The sequence below is a fragment of the Heteronotia binoei genome, chromosome 9 (assembly GCF_032191835.1).
Source record: "Heteronotia binoei isolate CCM8104 ecotype False Entrance Well chromosome 9, APGP_CSIRO_Hbin_v1, whole genome shotgun sequence".
NCBI lineage: Eukaryota > Metazoa > Chordata > Lepidosauria > Squamata > Gekkonidae > Heteronotia > Heteronotia binoei.
The window spans coordinates 2,700,801-2,720,782 of NC_083231.1; the positions used below are offsets into that span (position 1 = coordinate 2,700,801).

Genomic DNA, 19,982 nt, shown 5'->3' on the forward strand with positions numbered 1-19,982 from the left:
CCACCTCCAAACAAAGACCTTGGAAGCCTAATTACTTTAAATGCTCTAGATCTCCACGCCAAAATGAACCCTGGAGGCGCAAGCCTCCTCAAACTAAGCAGCCATTCCAACAGAGGGCACGCCCTCAGACCACGAAGAAGACAACGTCGACCAATAAGCAGTCTCTTTGACTCTCCTGCTCCTCTCCTAACACCTCATCGCCCAGACATCAGACTGCAGCCGTTCTACCACAACTGGGAAACCATAACATCCGACTCCTGGGTACTCTCAATCATCCTAAACGGGTACTCAATAGAGTTCAATTCGACCCCAACACACCGCAGGTTCATCTCTACTCCTCCGTCACCCCATCTTCTCCAGGAAGTAGCAACCTTGCTGGCCAAGGGGGCCATAGAACCAGTCCCCCCCCCAATATCATCACACCGGCTTCTACTCCCGCTACTTCCTTGTTCCGAAGAGGGACGGAGGCCTGCGCCCCATACTAGATCTCAGGAAACTCAACCACCATATTCATCACAAGAAATTTCGGATGGTCACACTCCAGTCCATCCTTCCGTTGATCCCAGAACAAGCTTGGATGGCATCGATAGATCTCCAAGATGCATACTTTCACCTCTCCATCAGCCATCATCACAGGAGATTCCTCAGATTCGCCATAGGGGCTCAACACTACCAATTCCGTGCTCTTCCTTTCGGCCTCTCTACAGCCCCGAGAGTGTTCACGAAGTGCATGGCGGTGGTAGTAGCGATTCTGAGACAACAACGCATCTCCATTTACCCATATATAGACGACTAGCTAGTCGTCTCCCATTCCAAGGAACAGCTCCAGTCCGATGTCTCCGCGACCCTGTCCCTCCTGGTCTCTCTGGGCCTTCAAGTCAACACTTCCAAATCGAACCTGACCCCTACTCAATCCATTCAATTTATAGGGGCTCATCTTTCGACTCTGTCATGCAAGGCGTATCTACCAACAGACAGAGCACAACATATCATGTCTCTGGCCAGAGACATTATCCTACATCGCTCCCAGACAGCTCTCACCTTTCAGAGGATGCTAGGCCTCATGGCCGCCACCACCTCCGTGCTCCTATTTGCCAAACTGCACATGCGTCCTCTTCAGTTGTGGTTCGTGAGGACCTTCCATCCTCAGCGTCAACATCAGCTCACTGTGCTCACTGTCCCAGCTCACATCATTCCTTCTCTCAAATGGTGGACTGTGCACCATCACCTTCTCAAGGGAATGTCCTTTATTCAGACTCCTCCCTCGGTGATTGTCACTACGGATGCTTCAAAGTGGGGATGGGGAGCCCACTTAGGACAGCTCACCGTACAAGGCCAGTGGACAGAATACGAGCGCTCCCTCCACATAAATTGCCTGGAGTTGATGGTGGTCCACAGGGCCCTGCGATCTTTCCTCCCATCGCTTCACAACAAGCATGTCCAAGTCACATCGGACAACATCGCAACTGTCTTCTACATAAACCGGCAGGGGGGTACCGCTTCCATCAGACTATGCAAGAAAGCTTTGAGCCTATGGCACTGGAGCATTGCCCAGGGCATTTTCCTATCTGCAGTGCATCTACCCGGGATCCAAAATGTTCAAGCGGACGCTCTCAGTCGACACCCCATCAACGATCACGAGTGGTCCATCAACCGCCGTTATCTCCTTCCGCTATTTCAGAAGTTCGGTACACCGGACATAGATACCTTTGCAACACCAGACAACACACAATGCCCACACTTTTTCACGCGCGACCAGCCATCTCCACAATCAGCAGGGGACGCCTTCCTACAATCCTGGAGCGGCCCAATGTTGTACATGTTTCCACCAATTCCTCTCATTATGAGAGTATTGCAGAAAATCATGACGGACAGTGCCAACTGCATCTTAGTGACTCCATGGTGGCTACGTCAACCATGGTTCACCACTCTCCTCTTGCTGTCTCACGGTCTCTTTCACCGCTTCCCACAAACTCAGGACCTTCTCTCTCAGCAGAAGGGCAGGGTTCTTCATCACAACCCTACTCTCCTCCGCCTTACAGCATGGAGAATCAATTCCTAACCTTCACGCCAGAAGTCCGACATATCCTCCTCAACGCTAGGAAACCCGCTACCAGAAAATCCTATACCCTCAAATGGAAACGTTTCTCTAAATACGCTGATTTACGCTCCTTTCGACCTGAGTCAGCCAATATCAATCAGATTTTGACTTACACCTTGGCTCTCTCCAAGACCGGTCTGTCTCACTCCTCCCTGAAGGTGCACCTGGCAGCCATCTCTGCATTCCATCCATGCATTGATGGCTCCACTGTATTCTCACACTCCGCTACCAAGGCCTTCCTGAAGGGAATCCTTCACCTTCACCCTCCAATCCGCAAAATACAACCCGCTTGGAGCCTATCCCTAGTCCTCAGTCAGTTAATGAAGCCACCATTTGAACCCATGGCTTCCATTTCTTTACACCTTCTGACGTAGAAGACTGCCCTCTTGGTAGCCATTACTACTGGTAAACGAGCCAGCGACATCTGCGCTTTCAGGGCAGACCCTCCGTACACTATTTTCCACCATAACAAGGTGGTGCTACGTCCTGATCCCACTTTCCTACCTAAAGTGGTGTCGCCTTTCCATCTAGGGAAACCTTCCGTCCTGCCTGCGTTCTTTCAAAACCCTACAGACGCGGCCCAACGCACCCTGCATCACCTAGACGTACGTAGAGCTCTGGCCTTCTACATCGACAGAACTAAACAGTTCCGACAAGACAATAGACTTTTTGTGTCTTATGCTACCCATAATCAGGGTGCTAGAATCTCTACCCAAAGATTCTCCAAGTGGATTACCTCCACCATATCTTTATGCTACGAACTGGCTAAACAGCCCGTACCTGAGCACTTGCGAGCTCACTCCACCAGAGCGGTCGCAACCTCAACAGCCTTCTGCAAGGGCGTTCCGATGGAGGACATTTGCGCTGCTGCGGTCTGGTCATCCCCATCTACCTTCGCCTCGCACTACGCTCTCGACGTTCGTGCCCGGCGTGACACATCCTTTGGGCAGGCTGTGCTGAGATCAATCTTCGACTGAAGTCATCTGCTACCTATTGTGAGTACGAATTTATTCTACTTACTCTACTCTAACTTGCAGACCTTCTTTACAGATCCAGCACCCGCCTCCTGCCAAGTAGCTTGCCAGTCACCCATATGTGGGACTGCACAGAGACCACGATGAAGATGGACAGGTTTCTTACCTGTAACTGATGATCTTCGAGTGGTCATCTGTGCAGTCACACATACCCGCCCAGCCTTCCCCGCTGCTGGACTTTCACATCATTGCATTTTATACACCTACCGGCGGCGGGAAGAAACTGAGTGGGTTGGGCGCCTCCCCCTCGTCTGGGCATGCGCAGTCGCTGCCCCCTCCCCAGGACGAGGGGAAAGGCGCACCAAAAATAACGCTTTAGGATTGCTTTGAATTCTCCGAGATGGGCTCGATCCTGGTGGATAAACCCATATGTGTGACTGCACAGATGACCACTTGAAGATCATCAGTTACAGGTAAGAAACCTGTCCATCCTTTTAACAGTTTGCCTTAAATTGCATTTTCTATATTTTTGAGTGATGAACATTTCAAAGTTCCATGTTACCAATTCATAATGCACATTGTAAAGCACAAAATGTCTACAACCAAACTTAACTTGCTGCCCTGGTATAAAAACATCAGTTGTCTGCTGGATCTCCTTTTTGTGTTTTTTTTCCTGGTTTCATCAGATCAGTTGAGAATTTTGGTGTGTGTGTGTTTTAACATCTGCCCCCTATAATTGAACAACAATTGAATTACATTCTTGTGTCACTGAATTTCAGACTGCTTCACAGATATGTACGGTACTGGGAGCAGTCTGAATTATTTGCATTAAGTTTTGTAACTGAGTCATACATGGTTGATGGGTTCTTCTTTTGAACTCGGTGTCATCAGGGGTCCTAGAATAGCAGTTTTCTTCCTGTAATTTTTTGTCTTACCATATCTGGATGTCATGACAGTAAAATTTTAGTTATACTTCTATTGCATTGATGAGTTGTTTGCCACTCGAATGGTAATTGGCTATGATTACGGGGAAAGTGTAGGCTTTTTCATTCCCAGATTAATGTTCAGATATTTCATTGATACTCAGCCTGTTTGAACCAGCCCATTTGTCCTACCCATTTATCCATTTATTCTAAACGCTTAAATTTGACAATCTTTTGTAGACTGTAGTGGCACCGTTTCTTGTAATGAGCTTGTAATGCAGGAGATGATAAAACACAGAACACCTGTCGTAAAACTGCACCGTAATACAATAAAAACTTTTGTACTTGTCTCTTTAGGACACTCAGTTAATTGGCACCATCTATCTGCAAGGCAAGCTCACATGAAACTGCCTTTTATGGAATTAGTTCCTTGGTCCATCAAAGTCAGTATTGTCTACTCACATTAGCAGCAGCTCTCCAAGATCTTTCACATCAAAAAGTTCCACCCCTTCGCCCTGCATTTGTCCCCTCTCCCATCTCCAGCTGGCATCTTGGTGCCTCTGAGCTTCTGGCAGCCCCACGGCCAGCTGATACCTGCCTTGGGTGTCTCCCCCCCACCCACACTTGCCTCGGTCTTTCGGGAGCACTCTCTGCTAGAGGACTCCCTGGCAGCTGGCCCACTTGTCTGCCTGGTGCACAGGGCAAGCGTCCTGCTAGGCATGGGGGCTGTTGCCATGGTGTTCCTAATGAGGGGGCATGAGGTTGCTGCAGATTCCTCTGGGGAGGGGAGGGGAGGGGGAGCACCAATATACTTGAGTATCCAACACATTTATTTAACCAGTAAACCCCACTTCCTGTAAAGGCCATATGTCAAAGCTTTTACTGTAAACTGTAATTTTCTCCTCCCCAAAAATCTGCCTCATCACTTTTTAATTTGGATTTTTACAGTACTTAGTATTTCATTGGCTATTTATTAAATGACTTTATTCAGGATATTGACCGATTTTTCAATAACCTTTGCAGTACCTAATGAGAATGTTTGTTATGTTGCAGGTATTCATTGGATTTGTGCTAAGGCAGTTTGAATACATTGAAGTGGGACTGTTCAGGTACACCTTCTGCATTACTCTGTCGGTTGTCGTTGTGTGCGTTTGTTTGAAAACTGGGGCTGAGCTGAAATGGAGCTGGTTTTGGGGACTGTTTTCATGCCTTCTGAAGAGAGACCTCTCCTTCTCAGCAGTTTATAAATGGGGGCAGGTCTTGAAAGGAAGCCGAAGTGTTCTGTTGAGGAGGATGCATAGGGGCCTTCATTTGCAAGGGGATGCCTTGCCATGCTGCCTGGGGCCCAGTGCCTCCTGAGAAAGACGGAGAAGCAGCTGAGTGGAGATGATGCCACAGTATCTTCAGTTGCCCTCCATTGTTAGCTGTGTGTCCCTTGGGCATGCATCTTCTACAAGCTCCTGTGCCTTTTGGTTTTCCATAGGATGCTTGGAGAGCTACCTTCTTGGCCACTGGCCACTTTTCTTCCCAGATCATTCCTTTCGGATGGTTCTTGGGCTGTCTGCTGGGTCACTTCTGTTGTTTATGTTTAGTTGATTGTTTACAGAGGCACATTTTGATACGGCTTTAACTTGTGATGTTGTAAACCACCCTGAACTTTTGGAAGGGTGGAGTATGCATTTTAAAATAAATGAAAGGTGAGGGAAAGGGCTGCAAACAGCCACAGACTCTATTTTAGAAGGTTATTTCAGGACACATTTTGTACCTCCCAGTTTCCTTTTCCCCTCCAAGTATTCCTGGGTACAAATTTCATGCAGGCCTGATGTACAATCCCAGTAAGAGTTGTATTGATAACACTTGGTTTGTTTGTAAGAGTTTAGTCAATGAGAAAAGGTAAAAGGTACTAGGAGAAATATGTTGGTCTTTCCTGACGTCTTTTCCAAAGAAGATAAGCAGAATTCATTTGTTTTTATAAACTGTGCTGTTATTTTGGAATGTGCAAGGCCATTAGAATTTGATGTACACTGGACACAGGCCATGAAAATAATAGCATGAAAGAAAAGAGCATTTTGAAATAGCTTCTTAATCACATCACAGGATCCCATGAATTTTACATTCAACGTAACGGTCATGCAGAGCCATAATTTGCTACTAGTTACTGTGGGATGCTGAACCAACAGAGAGTCTGGAAGTTCAGTGCATGTCAATAATAAATATAGGTCTGCATTGCTGCTTTGTTGGAATTATGTAAAAATATTCAGTTAGTTGCCTGTGGAAACAGAGGTCCAGCTGTATGTGCTGTCATTATGCTTTTGAATGTTTCAAAGCACAGAGAAGTCTTAACATCCAGTTTAACTCTGGAAGCTTCCTAATTGTAAGAATCTAATGTGTTTATCACTGCAGTGGATACTAATAAAAATGTGTATACTTCATGAAGTAGGAAAAATGATATACAAGTAAGGTTTTGTGTACTAATATTTCTCTGTCCTGGGAAGGTGGCATCCTGTAAAGATGGCAATGCTCAGAGGAGACAGGCAAGGAATCTGTGCTTAGAGAAGGCCACTTTCTGTTCTCTTACTTTCCACCGCATGTGAATATTCAGAGACTTTCTTTATTTCATTCCCTTTCCTAATTAGTCTGACTGGCTGAAGCTGGAAGGCTTGGTGTATGTAGTTTTTAAGGCTTTTGGGCGGGGAGGGGAAATAGTTGTGTCTGCCATGTGAGTCTCCCCTTGCCTCCAGGCCATAACCTGTCATCCATCCTTCAGTGCCACTTGGGGGCCCCTACTCAGATTGGTTGTCCTCCCTCAGCTTCTTTAGGTGGTTGGGGTTTCTCCTTCCACTGATGGACTCCTGCTGCCATGCCAGGTAGTGAGGCCTGAGCTTGGTGAGCTCTGAGAGGCTGTGCGTCTTTTCTGGTCTGGGGGCAGGTCAGATTGCTGGTATGGCTGGAGAAGCTCTTGACTTCTTGCCCACTAATTCTAGTAAAGCTGCAACACCTCTTGGTGGGAGATGACCTTTGACCAGCAAATGACAGTCAGTTTAGGATCAGTGTTAGCATGTTCAGCATCTCCCATGTCCTTTTCAGTAGCGCTTTCTTCAGGCCTTGGCTGCTCTGCCCAGGGGCCCAAAGGTCTACAGGTTAGGTGCATTTCCTTGCCTTGTGCTGTGGATGAGCACTTCTCCTGTCTAGTTGTCTTTGAATAGATTGTGCAAATGAAGTGCTGTGATTCCTGCTTCATTTTTGATTTGTAAGCTTTTGCCCAGAACAGTGTGAGCTAGGAGTGTCAAACATATGGCCCGGGGGCCAAATCAGGCCCCTGAGCAACTGGCTGTCATCTGCTTCCTTCTCCCTCTCTCTTGCTTCCTTCTGCATCACAGCTTGCTTTACAAGGCTTGCTCAGTTGCACAGGAGCTACAGAGCAAAATTTCTATTCTCTCCGTTGGCTGAGGCTCCTCCCTTGGGGAGGAGGGATATCTTGTTTTGCCAGGCTCTCTCAATCATGCAGCAGAGCTGCTGAGCCAAGCCTCTCTTCCTTCTACTGGCTGAGGCTCCTCCCCTTCCTGGTCCCCTGGGGAAGGAAGGAAAGAGCCAGAGCTTCCTTTGTCCAGTTCCCTGGATCCCATGGGAGAGATACAAAGAAGGCACCTTTAAGACCAATAAGGGCTAATGTTTTAAGTTTTTTAAAAAATCTTTAATTGTGTTTGTCTGTGTCCTTTATAAAGTTTATATCTCTGCTACCTAATCTTAAATAGGTATACATAGCCCAGCCCAACACGGCTCAGCCCAACAAGTCTCATTTATGTCAGATCCGGCCCTCATTTATTTATTTATTTTAGTATATTTCTATTCTGCCCATTTCCCGCAGGGCTCAGGGCAAAGGACAGCATATGATAAAAAAATAAACTACAATAAAAACATTCTATAAACAGACAGCTCAGCAGCACTCAGATTGCCCTGTCATCACACATTGCCCAGCCAGGCCGTCTCACATCATGGCAGTTTTTATTCCATTTCATGACAATTGAGTTTGATACCCCTGGTCTATGCTGTAGGAGATATGATTTGTGAACAGGTTTTCTGTTATAGTCAGAGCATAAATCCTATTCCTCACTAGGAATCAGCTAGATTCCGGTGGGTCACTATGTTGGTCTGAAGTACTGGAACAGACTTTGAGTCCAGTGGCCCCTTTTAAGACCAACAAAGTTTTATTCTGAGTGTCTGAAGAATGTGCATGCACACAAAAGCTTATTCCCAGAATAAAACTTTGTTGGTCTTAAAGGTGCCACTGGACGCAAGCTTTGTTCTTAGGAACCAACTAGTCCATCTAACAGAGCTTGAAGGGGGTCTCAGATTTTTACAATACCTCAAGACATAACAGGGCTTGTGCACAGAGTTGTCCCTGGCTCAACACTTCCCTCTCTGTACTGGAATGAAAAGAGGATGACGTTGCTTCAGAGCACATCCCACCTCCACATTATGTTCCAACCCAAATATTTTATCTTTCAATTGTTTAAAATGATTTTTTTTAAAAAACCTGTTTCCTCAATCAGATTTTTTTCAGTGTTTGCTTGTTTTAATTTTGCTTCGGAAGCTCTGCTGGGGTCTATTTCTTCTTGGCAATTAAAAGGAGTGTATCTGACTTGGGAGCTCTAAGTTTCAGGTCCATTTTTTGTCTAAAATGTATGTGGTATTCTGTAGGCCTTAGGAAGTAGGTCTTCTCTTCCTATCGTAATTCTTCTCTTTTAAAGGAAAAGGAATGGCATGTGTAAGGCATACGAAAGGTGTATCTATATGAAATGCAGCTTAGTAGGTTTTCATATTCCCAGTTTGTTTTGATCACTAAAAGTTCCTCAGGTGGACTCAGTTGTATTGGCATATTAGTTTCAGGATTCCACACCCAGAAGAGAATTTCATTCACATTAAGTGTGTGTGTGGGAAGAACAGTCACATCTATAGCATTTGGTTCCAGTGTCTCACTAGCCAGTATTAATAAGGTTCTTCTACAGAGTGTTCCATCCTCCTTTCTCAAACAATATGGGGTTACCTTCTCTTCACCATTTGGAGGAAGGGTTCTAAAGGTAGTCATGCGAAGGGCAGCAGTCCCCTCCCCACCCAGAGGCACTGGCACTGCAGCTGAACGTTCCGTCTTTACAGGATGTCATCCTCCCATGACCAAGAAAGAAATGTTGTGCATACCTACAAGGGTTCTCTCTGGTCATGGAGAAGATGACCTCCTGGCCCTCCCTTACCTGGGCCTCAGCTTCACACTAGGAAGGGTTGGGAGTTGCTTTGTAGTTAGGATGGTTGGAACCTGGGGCCAATCCTCTGTCCTGTCCTCCTGCTTCTGTTGAAGGATCCTTCAACTTGCAGAGTTGCTTGCTTTGAAGGTTAATTTGTTGAGTATATTCCTTGCCTATTGGAGCCTCCAGCAGAGGAGCTGCACCTTCCTCTGCTGAGCCTCCTGAGAGGGTCTTCTTCCGAGGGGGTGGGGGGCTCCAGAAGCCTCAGGAAGTCTTCCCTCTCTGAAGTGCACAGGAGAGTCCCCCATCTTTACAGGATGTCATCCTCTCCATGGTCAGAAAGAATGGTCACGGGTAAGTTCAACACTTCTTTTCCTTTGTTCCCCCAGGGGATCGGAAGCAATTATTCCTAATATATTTTTCTTCCTGGTCCTATTGTCTTACGAGCGCTACCACTCCAAACAGATAATTGGAATTCCTAAAATTATCCAGCTCTGTGATGGGATAATGGCAAGTGGAAGGAAAGCTGTTACTCATGGTAATAAAAAGGAAAAAGTAGTCAACAATTGTTATAAATGTTAACTTTTTATAGGGCTCTTGTGCTGTTTATTCTTAAGATTAGAGCTGAAAATCAAATATATGAGAAATGTTTTCTTTAAGAGTGTGTGAAGTATTTGACACACAAATCCCAAATGTGGGCTTCTGTGGAAAGAATTTTTGACAAGTTGTGAAGAATAAGAAAATTCAAAAAGCCTTGCAATTATTATCCTAGTTTCCTCACTCCCCCACATTCATCAAAATCCTGCTTTTCCCTCTTTTCTTATTGAGTTTATGCCCTCTGTTAATTTTCGTGAGGGGTATTCTGCAAGATTCAGTACCAGCTGCTGTCATTCTCAAGGAATTGTGCTTTGTTGTGTAGAGAATTTGACTTTTGAATTTGCGTAGTCTAATTGCTACTACATCTCTCTTCTAGCAGTTTGATGACGGTGTAGTAATGACCTATGGCAAGCTGGTACAACTTATGATGGAAATTTCCACTTTGTAGAAAGCATTGTGGCCTGTGTTGACCCCCCTAGTTATTTTCAGTTTGCCCAAACACAAGCGTTGACTTAGTCACTAGTTCCAGATTGCCAAAATCCTTTAACAACATTCTGGCACAATGTTTAATTTTATCTGAATGTCCTAATCACAATGAATATTCCCCCACATGCACTGTATTTTTAGTAGGAGAGGTCTCAGTTTATACTATAATGAATTGGAAAGCAAGAACAGATGTTGCATATAGATAGATATAATACATACATCAGAAAATCTATGGCTATAGGATTAGGGAGTTGCATGCTGATAGAAAACGAATAATAACATGCAACCCCCCTGTTTGTTTTTTTTAAAAGCAATTCCGGCTCTGCAACCCATTGTTCACGATCTCTTTATACTAAGAGGAGCAAACAAAGCTGATGCTGGTAAAGAACTGGAAACACAAAAAGAGGTGGTTGTGTCGATGCTGTTGAGGCTTATACAGTACCATCAGGTAAATTTCATGATGATATTTGGGGGCTTCCTGTTTATTACTGTTTAGATCAGGGTATCAAACATGCAGCCTGTGAGACAGATCCATACCCCACAGGACTTCTATCTGGCCCACAAGCAACTAGCTGTCATCTCCTTCCTTCTCCCCCTTTCTTGCTTCCTTCTGCAACACAGCATGCCTTGTCAGGCTCTCAATCACACAGAAACTACAGAGCAAAGCCTCTTTTTTCTCTATTGGCTAAGACTTCTCCCTTGGGGAGGAAGAAAGGAGGAGGCAAAGAGTGAGAACTTACTTTGCCAGGCTCTCTCAATTGCACAGCAGAGCTACTGAGCCATCCCACTCTTCTTTGAGTTTACTGAGGCTCCTCCCGCTCTGCCCCCTGAGAAGAGAGGGAAAGTGCAAGAGCTTACTTTGCCTAGTTCTCTCAGTCACAGGAGAAATATTCAAAGAAAGCACCTTTAAAACTAACAGATTTATTCAAGGTATGAGCCTTTTGCCTTGCTACAGAGAGAGAGAGTGTTTGTGTTCTTGGGCTTGGTATACCAGGGCTCTCCTGGGTGCAGCTGGGTTCCCTCTTCTCTTTCACTATATTCATACCCTCATGATCCAGTCTTTCTCAGTAGGAAAGCAATGTGAACTAGTTAGATGAGGAATAACAACAAACCATTGAGGTGGATTAGGCTGAGAGTGTGTCTCCAGACCAAGTTCACCCAGTACATTTCCTTTGTAGACTGGGGATTTTAAACTTAGACTTCCCAGATAGTAGGCTGATACTGACCACTGTACATTTCTGTCTCTGTTCTTGCACTGCCACATAGGAGTTGTAGTTATTTCTCTGGGGAAGACTGTAATTTTGTAGACAAACACATAGCTCTCAGTCTTTGCCATGGTGCCTTCACATGTTCTTGACCAGCACAAGAAGCAGCTTATGTACAAAAACTTGCAATGTCCAGCCATTCTTAGGCCCAAAGCATTGACCATGAGATTTCTGTAAAGAATGTCAATAGATCAAAAGCAGGTTTGCAACTTACATATACACACCTGAACAATACCAGAAAAAAGCACCAACACTTCCCAAACAGAGCAGTTGTAATACTGTGCATTAGGGAGAGGCAAATTCTGCAGTGGTGCAGCAAATTCAAGACAAGCAGAAGATGAATGTTGAGGAAACTGGCTGTTTTAATGAAGCCAACATGAATGGGGTGTGCTCTAAAGCTTTCATTTATTTTCAGGTTCTTGAAATGTTCATCCTCATACTCCAGCAGTGTCACAAGGAGAATGAAGACAAGTGGAAAAGATTATCTCGACAGATAGCAGACATAATTCTCCCGAAGTTAGCAAAACAACAGGTTAAATTAACAGTTATCTTTTATTAATATTATTTGTGTGTGGCCATGTATGTATCCACTATTATGTGTTTTGATGGAGAGTGACATTGCAGTTCTTAGAGGACTGTATCAAAGGGCTTCATATGCATGACTTGAAAAAATGTTTCATACCGAAGTGACAAACCAGTGTCCCAGTTTTTAGGAGCCTTCAGCATGTGGCTGAATAATATTTCAGATCCCTACATTTTGTCATCAGTCATAAGAACAGAAGCGAAGCCATGTTGGATCAGGCCAGTGGCCCATCCAGTCCAACACTCTGTGTCACACAGTGGCCAAAAAAACTAAGTGCCATCAAGAGATCTACCAGTGAGGCTAGAAGCCCTCCCACTGTGCCCCCCCCCCAAGCACCAAGAATACAGAGCATCACTGCCCCAGACAGAGAGTTCCAACGATAAGCTGTGACTAATAGCCACTGATGGACCTCTGCTCCATATACTTATCCATTCCCCTCTTGAAACTGTCATGTTGGATACCCGGACTTCCAGGTGCCTGGAATTTCTTCTGTCTCGTCCATATGGTTTGTAGTAAATGTAGTCATAATGTGTATTGACTTGTGATCATGTAAATAAAAAAAGGTTTGCTCCTAGTTCTGTAATTCACAGAACAGAATCCCGTTAGCACTCTGACAGTGCCTTGGGGCTTTCCCCTTCAGCTCTTGTGCCCCCAGGGTAACTGACATTTATCTTGTCACTTATTCAGCCGTATACTGCAACTTAACTGAGCTTCACTAGTGCGTGAGTTATCTGTTTGGTTGTGGGGCCTTTAGACAGTTTATCAATCCTCAGATTCTTAAAACATGACCCATTTATATATTTATAATGCCTCTATAAGAGCTCCGTGGCACAGAGTGGTAAAGCTGCAGTACTGCAGTCCTAAACTCTGCTCACGACCTGAGTTTGATCCCCAGTGGAAACTGGGTTTTCAGGTAGCTGGCTCAAGGTTGACTCAGCCTTCCAAGGTCGGGGGGGAAACTGTAGATGGCTAGGGAAGGCAATGGCAAACCACCCCGTAAAAAGTTTGCCATGAAAACCTGAAAGCAACATTACCCCAGAGTCGGAAACAACTGGTGCTTGCACAGGGGACCTTTGCTTTTTCCTTTCCAATGCCTCTATAATATTGGGTGCATTTAAAGAACAGCTAAATTTTAAGTGGAACTGTATGCTATGCATCACAGATGAATGTTGCACTCAGTTTTTAAGATCCGTTTGGCAGCAGGCAGCTGGAGTTCCACCAGGCTATTTATGCCATCCTGACACTTGTGATAGGAGGAAGCTAAAATGAGAAATTAAGCAGGGCGACAGTTTTGTTGTTTTCTTATGCCGTTCCTAAAACTGTGGGTAAGCTTTGGTCTCCTTCTGCTTATCACCATAACAGTGATATGTTATCTTTGTCTCTCTCTTTTGGCCAACAGATGCATATAGATTCTCATGAAGCTCTGGGGGTCCTGAACACTTTATTTGAAATACTGGCACCATCAGCACTCCGTCCAGTGGATATGCTTTTGAGGAGCATGTTTGTCACTCCCAGTACAATGGTAAGCAACAGGTTTATCTGGAAAGATGAGGGTGGAGTGCACCTATAAGTATAGCCTGGTAAATAAAATGGTCCATCCTCTTCTCCTGTTTATCTGTCCCCCATCATTCCCCCCAACATCTTCATTTACTGTTACTCGCAAGTATAGGGACTGCTGCCGAATCTTTTCTGACTGTAACACCTGGTGCAGTGCACACGTGTATTCTTTGCTGTTGTCTAAATATGCTATTTTAGTTTTTGTTTTTTCTGTTCAATAGGACTCTGTGAGCACTGTCCAGTTATGGATTTCTGGCATTCTTGCTATTCTTCGGGTTTTGATTTCGCAGTCAACAGAAGATATCGTACTTTCTCGTATACAAGAGCTGTCTTTCTCACCCTATTTGATCTCATGTGCAACAATTAACAGACTAAGAAATAGTGAAAACATAAATCCAGCCGAAGAACAAACTGTGGAGGAGCAACGTAAATATCCACCTGAAGAGACATTTGCCAGGTAGGTACAGTCTTTTTTTAAAAACTAAGTTTCTTGTGCCAGTTTCTCATGTTTCCTGGGTAAAGTAGGTGACTGCAGTGTATTTAAGTAGTTGACTGCAGTGTATTTATTGTGGGTGGTTAGAACATCTGAAAATGCTTACTGAGATAAGAAAATTTTAGATGTATTGGGATTCCAGGTAACTAAAGCATAGTGGCCTATCAAAATCTCTCTTGTGGCATGCTATATATATAAAATACAAGACACCTTACTGATGACTCACCTACTCTCCCATTGGTTGAGCTGCGTGTTGCTCAATCTTCATGGAGAGCAACCCCACCATCCAGCCTCAGGACAGACAAGGATTGGGCCACTGGGGAAGCTGCCTTCTTATCCAATTGGCCCATCCCACTGGGTCCTCCATTTTCCCTCAGTGGCTGTTGCTAGGCAACCATAGTATTCCAAGCTTAGTTCTGTCAGTAAAAGGCAGGAGGAGGAGGCCCTTTACAGATCTATTTTGGCCTTTGAGGGAGAACTCATTGGGGCAGGCCTGACTAGGGATGCCAGCTCCAGGTTGGTGGGAAATTCCTGGAAATTTTGTGGTGGAGTCTACAGAAGCCAGAGTTTGAGGAGGGGAGAACCCTCAGCTGAATATGATTCCATAGAGTCAACCTTCCAAAACAGTTATTTCCTCCAGGGGGAGAGATATATGTTGTCTGGAGTTCAGTTGTGTTACCAGGAGATCTTCAGGCTCCACGTGGAGGTTGGCTACCCTAGGCCTGGCAGCACCCTCTGGGTGACGATGCCACCTGACTGGCTGCTTGCTATTTACAGTCTTAGGGAAGGGAAAAGCTATACAGTCAGACTTATAGGTTGGACTTCAGAAAGGCTGATAAACTTAGAACTATGCGGGGTAAAATCCCATGGTCAGAAATACTTAGGAGGAAGGGGGTTCAGGAGGGGTGGAAGTTTCTTAAAAGCGAAATACTGAAAGCACAATCACAGACAATTCCTATGAGAAGAAAAAATGGAAAAAGCCTAAAGAAGCCGAAGTGGCTCCATAAACAGCTCTCTAAAGACTTGAGAAATAAAAAAGACTCCTTTAGGAATTGGAAGGAGGGCCTTATAACCAAGGATGAATATAAACAAATCAACAGTGCTTGTAGAGAGAAAGTTAGGAAAGCTAAAGCTCAGTATGAGCTTAGGCTGGCCAAAGATGCTAAAAACAACAAAAAAGGTTCTTTTCTTATGTTCAGAGTAAGAAAAAGAGCAAGGACATGGTAGGCCCATTGTGAGGGCAAGAAAGTGAATTTGTAACAGGTAATGAAGAGAGGGCGGAACTGTTCAATTCCTACTTTTCCTCAGTCTTCTCTTCTGAGGGGAACGGTGCTCAACATGGCAAAAACAACATATAAGGAGGGTATGAAGTTCCAACCTAGGATCAGCGTAGGGGTAGTACATAAACGCCTAGTTTCTTTAAATTAAACTTTCAGCTTGTATGCATTGAAGTTTGCTTTATTACCTGAATGTTTATTTACTGCCAAACTAACCCTTCAACCCGTTGCTTTACTAACCATAGTATTGCTGGAGAATGTGAAGGATGACCGGGAGGGGGAACTCAGGTGCCAAAGGTCTTTGAAGTGCAAAACATCTAGCTGGTTCCCAGGCGCCTGGCAGAGCCGAGCAAGGGCACAGCAGGGGAGGAGAGACAGGCTATGTATGTGGGAGATAACAGATATGTGAACTGGTTACTTTCAGCGGAAGAGCCCTAGTTTTATTATGGGAAATGATTTAAAACCCCCAGGCTTTGATGTGTATCTATAAATGCTCATGCTTGCACCCCTCTCGTTATTAGTATCAATGAACCTGCGTAGAGAATAGCATTGCTGTAATCAATAAATGGAAACTTTGTTTTGAACAAAGACAAGTCTATTCATTCTTGAAACTTCAATGCCCCTTCGCTGACAGAAACTAAGTACTCAGGGTCAGATGAATTGCATCCAAGGGTTCTAAAAGAGCTTGTGGATGTAATTTCTGAGCCTCTGGCTATTATTTTTGAAAATTCTTGGAGAACAGGAGAGGTGCCGGATGATTGGAGGCGGGCGAATGTTGTCCCCATCTTCAAGAAAGGGGGGAAAAAAGGATCCGAGTAACTACCGACCCGTTAGCTTAATGTCTATACCTGGAAAAATTTTAGAACAAATCATCAAACAGTCGGTCCTGAAACATTTAGAAAGAATGGATGTGATTACTAAGAGCCAGCATGGGTTTCTCACGAACAAGTCATGTCGGACTAACCTGATCTTTTTTTTTTTTGAGAAAGTAACTACCTTGCTGGATAGGGGAAATGCTGTAGACCAGGGGTGGCCAACGGTAGCTCTCCCGATTTTTTTGCCTACAACTCCCATCAGCCCCAGCCAGCAAGGCCAATGGCTGGGGCTTATGGGAGTTGTAGGCAAAAAACATCTGGAAAGCTACCGTTGGCCACCCCTGCTGTAGATATTGTTTGTCTTGATTTCAGTAAGGCTTTTGATAAGGTTCCACATACTATCCTTGTTGATAAATTGGTAAAATGTGGTTTGGATCCTGTTACCGTTAGGTGGATCTGTCACTGGTTGTCAGATCGCACCCAAAGAGTGCTGTTGAATGGTTCCTCATCCTCTTGGAGAGGAGTGACAAGTGGAGTGCCTCAAGGATCTGTCCTGAGACCTGTTTTGTTCAACATCTTTATCAATGATTTGGATGAAGGAATAGAGGGAATGCTTATTAAATTTCAAGATGATACTAAATTGGGAGGAGTTGCAAACACAGAAGAAGACAGAAACAGGATAAAGGATGACCTTGACAGGCTGGAAAACTGGGCTAAAATCAATAAAATGAATTTTAACAGGGATAAATGTAAAGTTCTGCATTTAAGTAGGAAAAGTCCAATGCATGGTTATAAAATGGGGGAGACTTGTCTTAGCAGTAGTATGTGCAAAAAGGATCTAGGGGTCTTAGTGGATCATACGCTGAACATGAGTCAACAGTGTGATGCGGTGGCTAAAAAGGCAAATGCAATTTTGGGTTGTATCAACAGAAGTATAGTGTCCAGATCACGTGATGTGATGGTATTGCTTTATTCTGCTCTGGTAAGACCTCATCTGGAGTATTGTGTTCACTTTTGGGCACCACAATTTAAGAAGGATATAGACAAGCTGGTCCAGAGGAGAGCGATGAAGATGGTGAGGGGTCTGGAGACCAAGTCCTATGAGGAAAGGTTGAAGGAGCTGGGCATGTTTAGCCTGGAGAGGAGGCGACTGAGAGGTGATATGATCACCATCTTCAAGTACTTGAAGGGCTGTCATATAGAGGATGGTGTGGAATTGTTTTCTGTGGTCCCAGAAGGTAGGACAACAACCAATGAAATTAAATCAAAAGAGTTTCCGGCTTAACACTAGGAAGAACTTCCTGACCGTTAGAGCGATTCCTCAGTGGAATAGGCTTCCTCCTCGGGAGGTGGTGGGCTCTCCTTCATTGGAGGTTTTTAAACAGAGGCTAGATGGCCACCTGACAGCAATGAAGATCCTGTGAATTTAGGGGGAGGTGTTTATGAGTTTCCTGCATTGTGCAGGGGGTTGGACTAGATGACCCTAGAGGTCCCTTCCAACTCTATGATTCTGTGACTCCCCTGGAGAAAATGGCTGCTTTGCAGGGTGGAATCTATTTCATTATACCCTGCTGAGGTTGCTTCCCTCCTGCTTTGGTCCACATTGTGGAGAAGGCCTGTACTTTTCCCAGTTAGAGACTGCAGGGATGGGGGAAGAGATGGAAAGCTGAAGTCAGATCACTTTTTATATAGAAAATGACCACCTTGAGGCACATACTCTATGGTATATACTATAGAGTATGCGACTCAAGGTGGTCATTTTCTGTATGAAAAGTGGCCAGACTGCAGCTTGGGAGCCAGATGTGATCCCCGCTGCCCCAATGGCTAGCTTGGAGAACACATTTAAAGTTAAAGGTGCTTTCTTTCCACCTCTCTTTCCCCAATCTGTTTTTCTTCCTTCATTCATTCCAGCTCTCAAACATATGTTCATGTCTTGCAGCTCTCAAACATTTGACGTTTATTCTCTGTGGCTCTTACATGAAGCAAGTTTGGCCACCCCTGGTTTATAGGCTTGCCAGTCCCCAGGTCTGAGTGGGGGATTTCCTGGTTTTGCAGGCTCTTTCCTGCTGCCAGCCAGTAGGCCAGTGGGAGGAAGCCCTGCCTCAGCAGCCAGGATGTGCCTTTAGATCTTGGGCTGGGTTAGAAGCTTGCAACTGCTTCTGTTTAGGAAGAGGTGTGTGTGCCTAAAGCAGCAGGGCAAGGAGATAATTTAAAAAAAAGGATAGTAAAAAGTTAACTACAACCTGAGTATGGGATAGAGGAAAACTCCATCCCCTAGACCTCTCTCTCCTTATGTTGGTTGAAATACAGCAGATTGTTATATTCAGCAGCTCTGGTTATTAAAACTATCTGTTCCATTACCCCAGGGAGTGAAAACTGTTTATTTTGGCTGCTTTGTGAAAGTGTGTGTATGTGTTCACTTTCATTTTGTGTGTGTGTTCACTTTCATTTAGCAGCTTCTGGGGAGCAGGAAAGAGGAGGAGGAAATGAAGACTGTATTCAGGGGAACTACACTGCTGTATTTTTATTTATTTGGAATGGGAAAGTCTCCTGGCTCCACCTCCAAAGTCTCCAGATATTTCCTGATTTGGACCTGGGAACCCTAATGGTATACCATCACAACCAGGCCAGGCAAAAAAAATCCAGATCATACCACCACAAGTACACGCTGATCCTAAATGCTGCAAGGCCGAATATGACAGGAACAGTTGGCAACAACACACTGCAGATGAAAAGAATGCTGAGCTGCAGCATCTGTATAATGGTCATCATGGTATGATGCCACAGCAAATTTACCCTGAGTGCCCAAGAACCTCTTTCTAGAGCCCAGTGTATTTATTCCACAACAGGCCTTATTCCTAGTAGAGAATATATGTTGAGCCTCTTCTCTTACTCGCTGAGTGAGCCATTTTAATGCTTTGTAAAACAAAATCTCCCCTCCCCAGGTTCTTGTTACAGCTGGTGGGTATCCTGTTAGAAGACATCACCACCAAGCATTTGAACGTGGATATGAATGAACAGCAGCATACGTTTTATTGCCAAGAGTTGGGCACGCTGCTTATGTGTTTAATTCATACCTTCAAATCAGGTACTGCTTGTCAGATAAGGCTGTTACATAGAATGTGCTATTTGACTAAGCTGTTTTCTCCCCAGAAAACCACAGCCCTTTCCTTCCTTCTTAGGCCTGGAGCACCTTTAAAACTGGCCTGAGGTCGCAGTTTTAAGGGTTCAGGAATCCATATTTCTCACAACTTCCCAGAAGGCAGACCATTATGCCTGGCTATTGTTAACCCGAGTAGTTAAAATAAAGCCGGTACCATTTAAACTCTATTTCAGAACGCGTTTCAGGCATCTGAAATGGAGTTTAGGACTAGGTGGTTAAGGAGGGACGGCCCACCTGAGACTGTAAGAACTCTGAGGTATTCTGTGTGCTCCTCCATCGCATGAATCATCCCTTGGTTAATAATGGTCAGGCATAAGAACATAAGAGAAGCCATGTTGGATCAGGCCAGTGGCCTATCCAGTCCAACACTGTGTCACACAGTGGCCAAAAAAATGAGGTACCATCAGGAGGTCCACCAGTGGGACCAGGACACTAGAAGCCCTCCCACTGTTGCCCCCCAAGCACCAAGAATACAGAGCTTCACTGCCCCAGACAGAGAGTTTCA

At 44.8% G+C, this 19,982-nt stretch overlaps 1 protein-coding gene across 1 annotated transcript in view; it reads left to right on the forward strand.

The window, feature by feature from the left end:
• The window catches only part of HTT (huntingtin), a 149,969-nt gene that overhangs the window by 63,419 nt on the left and 66,568 nt on the right, over positions 1-19,982 (forward strand). The window contains exons 34-40 of the mRNA XM_060247262.1: positions 5,052-5,107; positions 9,631-9,779; positions 10,636-10,772; positions 12,005-12,121; positions 13,572-13,694; positions 13,951-14,186; positions 19,260-19,402. Of these exons, the coding sequence (XP_060103245.1) occupies positions 5,052-5,107; positions 9,631-9,779; positions 10,636-10,772; positions 12,005-12,121; positions 13,572-13,694; positions 13,951-14,186; positions 19,260-19,402 (961 nt within the window). The remainder of the gene's footprint in view (positions 1-5,051; positions 5,108-9,630; positions 9,780-10,635; positions 10,773-12,004; positions 12,122-13,571; positions 13,695-13,950; positions 14,187-19,259; positions 19,403-19,982) is intronic.